The sequence below is a fragment of the Equus caballus genome, chromosome X (genome assembly GCF_041296265.1).
Source record: "Equus caballus isolate H_3958 breed thoroughbred chromosome X, TB-T2T, whole genome shotgun sequence".
Taxonomy (NCBI): Eukaryota; Metazoa; Chordata; class Mammalia; order Perissodactyla; family Equidae; genus Equus; species Equus caballus.
Window position 1 is genome coordinate 65,783,916 of NC_091715.1, and position 8,362 is coordinate 65,792,277.

General features: G+C 44.8%; 1 protein-coding gene across 3 annotated transcripts; it reads right to left on the bottom strand.

Annotated features, from left to right (window-relative positions):
• Positions 1-998: 998 nt before the first annotated feature.
• On the bottom strand, positions 999-5,739 carry PJA1 (praja ring finger ubiquitin ligase 1). Of its 3 annotated transcripts, none has more exons than XM_070258210.1 (3): positions 5,571-5,739; positions 3,056-3,250; positions 999-2,488 (listed from the first exon to the last, which is right to left on the bottom strand). In XM_070258210.1, the coding sequence occupies exons 2-3, from the start codon at positions 3,181-3,183 to the stop codon at positions 1,441-1,443; spliced, it is 1,176 nt and encodes a 391-aa protein (XP_070114311.1). In that variant the 5' UTR covers positions 3,184-3,250; positions 5,571-5,739; the 3' UTR covers positions 999-1,440. The 3 variants fall into 3 exon arrangements, with proteins under 3 accessions (XP_070114311.1, XP_001504922.1, XP_005614297.3); XM_001504872.5 differs by having other exon boundaries at positions 3,056-3,576; positions 5,571-5,703; XM_005614240.4 differs by having other exon boundaries at positions 999-3,250; positions 5,571-5,731.
• Positions 5,740-8,362: the final 2,623 nt, after the last annotated feature.

The window sequence follows — 8,362 nt, forward strand, 5'->3', positions numbered from 1 at the left end:
GTGCACAAAGAGACACCTTTGAGGTATGTTCATTGCTGCAAAATACTGGGAAGAACCTAAATGTCCACCAATAGGGGAATGGATAAATAAACTGTGGTGATTCATACAATTGACTATTTTCGTATACAGCAGTTAAAATGCATGAACTAGATCTACATGTATCAAAATGGCTACATCTTAAAAACAGTGCTGAGTGAAAAAACAAGTTGCAAAACGATACATACATTCTATCAATCATGTCCATTTAAAAAACATAAACACTCTATATTGGTCATGGATATATATACACACACACATATACATATATATGTACACATATACACACATACATATGTCTAAAAACAGAGAGAAGACGTAAACACACCATTTCCTGGGTAGTGCTTACCTCTGTGCAGGAAGGAAGGTAAATATGACGGGTGAGGAACTTTACCTGTGCCTGAAAAATTCTACTTATTGGAGAGAGAGAGCTCTGAAGCCAATATGGCCAAACGTTCAAACCTGTCCATTCTGTGTAGGTGGATACCAATATTTTCTGCAAGCACTTGTCTGGCATATATTTTTCTACTCTTTTTGTGTCACTGTGTTAAGGTATCCAGTCAGCAGACAGCTTTATTGTTTTTTTGCCCACTCCGTCTGAGAGTTTCTACTTTCTAAAAGGGGATTTTAACTCCTTCACCCCTGCACTCAGTTTGGATTTATTCCTACCATTGTTCTTTATTTTTACATTGCTTTCTCATTGTTTCTTTCCTTCCCACAGACTAACAGAGTATTCCCATTATGACCCTTACCCCTGTAGTAGTTTGACAATCATACACTTTATTCCTACTTTTAGAATTAGCCTTAATTTTTTGCTGTTGTTGGAGTCAGCATTTCCCTTGAAACTCAAGTTTTTATGCTATTGGGAAAAAACCTATTTTTGATGCAAATACAAGAGATCAATTATAAAATCACTTAGTACCACCATTTTAGACAAAACCAAACAATTCCACTGTACCATGTAAAACCAAAAGAAGAACTTTAATAAGTTTTTACGGCACTGCAATTACAGGAACATTAACCCATAACATGCAACAGAAATGATGATGCCTTTTGGACATATTTCACAGATAAACTTGACGTTACAATTAACAGCAACACATTCTACTGAAGAAAACAAATGCAATTTATTTCAACTTTCAGGCTAGAAAAAGTATGTTCTTCCTGCAATCTCAAGTAGCATTTAGAAAGTTTAGTTTTTCCTTTCTAACCTCTAACAGACAATATGAATTTTAATGCAATCGTACACAACCATTTTCACATTGGAAATAACCACAAGGAATTGACAGGTGTAGGTTAATCAATGATTGGTTTCATTTCAATTGTTAATTTCGAGAGGGCTCCTGCAGTATTGTGGGTTTCAGTTGGGGAAAATCATCAGACCAGGAGTAAAGAGCCTTGGTCTTAGAGTGGGGGAGGGAACATGCAGCGGCACACGGGGCAGGTGCCTGACTTCTGAAGCCAGATGGACACGCACGGCTTGTGGAAATAGTGGTGGCATGGCAGCTCGGTTGCCACCTCCCCCTTCACATATTCACTACAACAGATAGGGCAACACATTTCCTGCCCCACCGCGCTGTGATCTTCAGTGACCAGGATCTCAGGAAGACTGTCAATGCTCTCCTTGCTTGCCGGCGGATTGGCCACCTCCACGTCCACCGCAAGGGACTCCAAGTGCGCAAGGGCTGTTTCCATCGCCTGGGCCAGGCGTTCTTCAAGTGCCATGTACGTAAGGAACTGAGGATCCACGTAGGAAATGGCTTCAGCCACCCCCAACCCATCTGCAAACCCATCAAAGAGGCTCCAATCCACTTCTAGGTCTTCACTCACACTGGAGTCATCTTCAAGGTTGTTGTTTCCATCCAGCATGAACACTCCAGGCTGCAAAAACTCCCGACCAGAATCATTATCCCCCTCACTGCTACTCTCATTTTCATTGTATTGGAGCCAAGGAACTTCTCCTTCCTCCGGCGATGCCCGCTCCTCTTCCTGAAGAGATGGTCCTCGAACTTCTTCAAGTTCATTGCTCCCACTGATGCCAGCACTAGCACTAGCGCTGGGGCTGGCGCCGGCACTGGTACTCACTCTGGCTTGCTCAGGTTCATGCTCTTCTCTCCCCGGCAGAGTCTCCCAGCTTTCACCACTGGATGACAGATTTTGCTCCCGACCTCGATATTTCCGACGCAGAGCAGCAGTCCACTCTTTGTCACTGTCAGAGTCTTCATCAAAATATTTGTAGTAATCATCGCTGTACGTCCAGAAGTCAGGGTCAGCCATGGTTCGTCGCTGTCTCGGCACTTTTTCTGGCTTCACCTGGTCATTCCTGACTTCCCTCTTGTCTTCAGAGTATTTCGGCTCAGAGTAGCCACTTGAACTGTCGCCTCTGCCTCTTCTGGCTAGGCTATCCGAATGGCTGTCGTCGTTGTTGGCAGTGTCCCTCCACCTGGAAGTACTATGTGGCATATCATCATCATCATCAGTATCAAAAAATACTTTTGGTTTCACGCAGTTTGGACTTGCCAGATTTCTGATTTTGGGTCTCACCACTGGTTCCTCTGCACTCTTTGGGGTGTTTTCCCCACCACCACAAATACTTACAGGAGCCCTTCTAGGACGCGCAGGTAAATTCTGCTCCCGCCTCTCCCTCTCCAGGCTGTCGCCACTTGTAGCCAACTTGCCTTCAGCAGCAGATATCTGAGAGGCCATGCTATTTTGCTGCAGAAACTCAGCTCTGTTAGCAGAGCATCTTGCTGCAGGGGCTGGGTCTAACTTGTCAAGCTCCTCTCTCACATCACGGTTAAAACTAGAGAACTGTGGGGGCACCCCAGCCAGAGACCTCGCCCCTTTCTCTGGGTCATACAGCTTATCATCTTTAAACTTGCCAGTTTTCCCTCTCACTGGCGCTCGCTCAACAGGCCCAGCCCCCTCCTCCTCACTATCATCTGCCCCGAAAGAGTCAACGTGTCCATAAGCCATTCCTCTTCTGCTACCCGAAGCCCTATACTCTCGTGGCAGGTACCTGGAGTAGTCCTCATTATCAACATTCAGGCTGGTCCCCGAGCTCTCACTGTCGACCCAACTACGACGAGTGGTGGAAAATGGCGATCGACTCCTCTTGGTGGTTTGACCGGGGGCTGATCTGTGCATTGGGACTTCAGATGTCGTCTTTCTCTGGCTGGAAATTCTTTCCTGCTGGCTCGTGGATGGCCTGAAACTGACATAAGCATGCCTCCTTCCATACCTCCTGCCTGTATTGGACTGATACCCTCCTGCTGGCTTGGGCCATACAGGCTTGCTAGATTCCTGACCCATTGCTCTGACTTAGGAGGGTTTCCAAGACAGCTGGGGCTCAAGTGGAAAGGCTCCTGCTCCCTGCACACACTTGGGAGATGGGAAAGTCAAAAGAGTTCAGAATAAAGGAGCAGGGAGATTTATTTTCACTTCAGCAGGCAGGTAACAGAAAGAACAAGGGGCCTTTAGAGTTAGTTTCACTTTCTTCTAAGGCCTGGAGTTGCATTCCAGTGACTGTCAGGTGTAGACCTGGAACACATTTTTAATGTTGGCAAAACAATTACAAAACTGGGTTTGTAGGAAAGCCAGACTTAAGGCAGAATCTGACAGAAGATGGGGGGTGACTGGACGCTTGGAAGGTGGGTGAAGTACTGTGGCATTGTGCCAACATGGGAAGAGGAAAGACTGCTGCGGTTTTTTTTTATGGGGTGTCTGCATTTTTCTGAGCCCTGCAGACAGACAGGAGAAATGCAAATTGGAATAGGGTGGAAAATACAGATCACCATGTGTGCATGAGTGCCTACATGTCTGTCGGGAGGAGAGGGGCAGGTGGAGGGGACCAGCAATCAGGCAATGGAGAGATGTCTGTGTCTGCAGGGGAAGGGGCAGGTGACGGTGGCATTGGGAAGAGGTGTGAAGTGTCAGACAGAATGAGACCTCTCCTGGATGCGAGGATGAAAATGACAGGCGTGGATGGGGTGGCTTTAGAGGAGAGGGCTGTGTCTAAGTATGAGAGAGAATGCGTGTGTGTTGCTGTATGTGTGGCAGCTGGAACTCTATGGAGGGACGCCTGTGTTTATGCATCTGTGGCAGGCAAGGAAGGATATGGTGGCACTGGACAGGGGTGGCCATGAGTTTGTGTATGTGTGTTTGTCAAAATGGGAGGCGACAATAGAGAAATGTCAGTGTGAGCAAATGCATCGATGAGGGGACAGCACTGGAGAGGGATATGCTTGTGGCGGGCAGGTGGAACAGGGGCCAGCAGTCAAAGGTCTGCATGCATGAATGTGATTAGCAGGGAGGGGGGTGGTGTCCCGGGAAAAGGATTTATGTGAGTGTGAGTGTGTGCAGTGCAGGGGCCAGCAAAGGAGGGCTGTCTATGCACAGAAGTAGCAGACAGGGAGCAGGAGAGGGAAGCATGTGAGAGGGGTGTGTGAACAAGTGTGTGTGCATATGTATGTCAGAGGCATAGGAAAGAGAAGCCAGCAACTGAGGGATATCCTTATGTGTGTATGTGGCAAGCAGGGGATAAAACGGCCCCAGAGGGAGGGTGAGAGTGTGTGAGTGTGTGAGTGAGTGTGTGTGTGTATATGTGTGTGTGTGTTCTCCAGAGGACAAAGAGGCAGAAGGAGGAGGGGGCCGCTTCTGAAGGTGTATATGGAGCAGGTAGTGAGAGGTAGGGAAAGGCACTGGAGGGTATGACAGTGTGTGAGACGGTGTGTGTGTGTGTCCATGCATGTGCACGGAAGGGGACGTGTCGCAACCTTGAGTATGAGGGGGGTGGGGAGGGGGCTGCAATGGAAGGTTTCTGTGCGTGCGTGTGCGTATGTGTGTGCATGTGCGTATGTGCGTGCATGTGTGTGTCCCCATGTGCACACGCGAAACACGGGGAGGGGGAGGGGGCCACAATGTCATAATGAGAGACACGAAAATGTTATCAGCTCAAACAGCAGATCCAAACCAAACAGATGGGGCAGGGAAGCGGAAAAAGAAAGAAAAGGGCGTGTGTGGATATAGTTTCTCCCTGGGAATAATCTGTTTTTCCGACAACTCTTTTCCTGGGAACAATATATTTACCTAAAAATCTTAACAATTTACCATTCAGCAAAATAACTGCGAAATGGGGGAAGAATGGCCACAGCGTGCTCCGCAAAGGAGCCAAGAAGGCAGGAGGGAGGAGAGAGGAGGAGAGGCAGAGAGAGGTGGGAGAGGGCCGCGACCACCATTCCCCTCTCATACAGCGATTAAAGCCATTCAAGTGGGGGCCGCGCCACACGAAAGGGGCTGGAGAACGGAGGATGGAGTCCGCAAGCAGGCCTATGGAGGACACAGGCCTCACTCTGCAGTCAGGTCCCTCGTCCGCCCGCCCCGCCCCACCCCTTCCCGAGGGGCGAGCCTGAAAACCTCTTCGTCTGAGCCCCCGAAAATCCTTGCCTCCACGCCCAGCCACTCGTCCCCACGCCCAGCCACGCGCCCCACCGCCGCGTCTGAATGAATCGAGGAAATAAACAGCCTTCACTCACCAGTCCAGGCACCCGCACGCTCTCGGGAGGAACAGAGCTCTCAGACCTCCGACCGCCACGACCGCCAGAGCCGCTGGTCCCGGGTGTCCAGCTCCTCCCCCGCCAGACAGCAGTGGGGCGGGCGGCGACTGCGGCGGCGGAAGTGATTGTGGCGTTAGCTGGGGCCCGCCCCCTTGATGTGGCGGGGGTGGCAGCTGCTCTCGACAAATCAGGGTGGGCCCGAAAGCATTATTTCATTTTAAATGGTGAAATCGTCAAGGATACAGAAAAGGACAGCGAAAAACGTAACCAACAGCCAGCTTTAACAAATGTTAAACATTTAGCCATATTCCCTTCTGTTGTGAGTGGTGTTTTTTTTAACAAAATGAAATCGGCAAATTCTTTCTGATTAATTCCAATGTGAAAGTGATTATCTTAATATATCATATCCTATGTTATGTGTTATGGTTTGGACTGGAAGTATTAAAAATGTGAAACTATATTTAGGGTTGCAGTAAGCTTAAATTTTTTTAACCTGGTGGTTAAAGCAAATTGAACAGTTTACGGTAGAATTCGTTGCTCTTAATGACAAAATCAAGTTTCTTGATTGAAATGAAAAGAAATGATCGATCATGAAGCACTCACGGATTCATATTGTGGTCATTGCATTGTTATGCCTTTTGGATTTGTACAATTTTCCTAAACTCTGAACTCTTTTTTAAAAATCACACTTTACGATGTATCTCTAATATTTGCATTGATTGTAAAGACTTCCTATGTTCACAACGATGGCAAATTTTGTTCTTACTGGAAATAAAATGTAAAATAGAACAACAAGAACTTTTAGGGGTAACAATAGGAAAGAAATAGGGTGTATAATTTTCAAACTATTAAGGAAATAATATGTAGAACAAAGAGAAAAACTCAGTCTAACAAAGGGCAGAAATGGGATGGGAGGCAACAAGAAAGGATGGAAAAGAATAAGAAAAAACAAAGGGCAGGAATAAATGCAAATATATCAGTATGTATTATGGGTTAATCTCCAATTAAAAAAGCAAACTCTCATTTTAAGCGTTTCGTTTTTAGAAATTCAGTTATATGCTGTTTATATGAGTTTCATCTAAAGCAGAAATAGGAATAGAAATGATATGCCAGTTAAATACTAGCAGAAAGGAAGAAGGAAGGAAGAAAAGAAGAAAAGGAGGAAAGGAGGGAGGCGGGGGGAAGGAAGGAATTTAGAAAAGAGAGAAAAAAAGAGAAGGAAAGAAGGAAGAAAGGAAAGAAACACATAGCAATATTACTATCAGAAAAATCAAGAACTCAAAGAAAAAGCATTAATGAGAACAAAACAGTTGTTTCATTCACTGAGAAGATATAGTCACTAAAATTTATAGCCAAACAATGTAATTTCAAAACATATGAGGCAAATATTGTTAGAAATATAAAGAGAGATCGGAAAGTCTGCAATTATCATAGGAGAGTTAACCACACTTGTTATGGCTTAGATCGATCAAATAGACTGCAAATAAATAAGGATCTAGAGAGATTGAACAACACAATTAAGAAGCCTGATCTAATGTAATTTTTGTACTCAAGAAATGATGTATTCTTTTATAAAAAATATTTAAAATATTTCAAACATACAGAAAAGTACAGAGTACAAAATGCACATTTGCATGTACCTGTCACACAGATTGAGCAAATTTTATTTTCCTCAGATCCTCAGCTCCTTCTGTTTTCAAAACAAAATATTACAGTTGAAGCCCTCACTTGATTCTATTCGTCTTACTTCTTTTCCCAAAAGAAGCACTGTTTAGAAGTTTCCTTCTTGTCCATGTTTGTTTTTCTTTTTCGATGTATGTATATATCTGTAACCAAGACACATTATTGTTTTATGTGTTTTAAATTATGTAAATGGCATTATAATAAAGGCATTCTTTTGCAACTTAAATTTTCACTTAATTTTATTTGTTTTGAAATTTAGCAGTTTGATAGATTTAGATCTAGGTCATGTATTTTAACTGCTGAATGGTATTGTATCAATTTCCCAATATAATATTAGTATAATATATTATTAAATGGACTTCTGTTGCATCAGTTATCCAATGTCTTTCTCTCTTTCCCTGCTGATGGACTTGGGTTGTTTCTGTTTTGTGCAATTATAAATGAGGATTTAATGAACATCCTAGCACATGGTTCCTTGTGCCCATATGGATGAGTTTCTCCCGGACAGAGCTTCCCAGCTGGGTAATGGGTATTCTGACATATTGATTCCCTTAGCCCTCCAGGAAGATGGGCCTGGCTTCACTTAGCTGCTGCCCTGGGGACTGTTGCCTCTGGCTAAGAGCAGACTGTCTGTTCAACCCAGTGAACTGGCTCAATTATTAGCATTTTAACATATGCTCTGATGTGAAAAAGATTGGAAAAAGTTGCTCTAGTGTATGAACATTGAAGTGGAATTTCCGGGTCAAAGGGTATGTAGTAGTTATCTATTGCTGTGTAACAAATTGCCCAAAACTTAGCAGCTTAAAACAACAAACATTTATTACATGACAGTTTCTGTGGGTAGGGGATCTCTGCATGGCTTAGCCCTGTGCCTCTGGCTCAAAGTCTCTCATGAAGTTGTGCTCAAGCTGCCATCTGGGGCTGCAGTTTCATTTGCAGGCTCAATTGGAGTGGGAGGTCCACATCTAAGCTCTTTTACATGGCTGTTGGCAGGCCTCAGAAAATCCACTTCCAAGCTCACTCATGTAGTTGCTGTCAGGCTTCAATTCCTTGTCACGTAGGCCTATCCATAGACTTCCTGAGTCTCC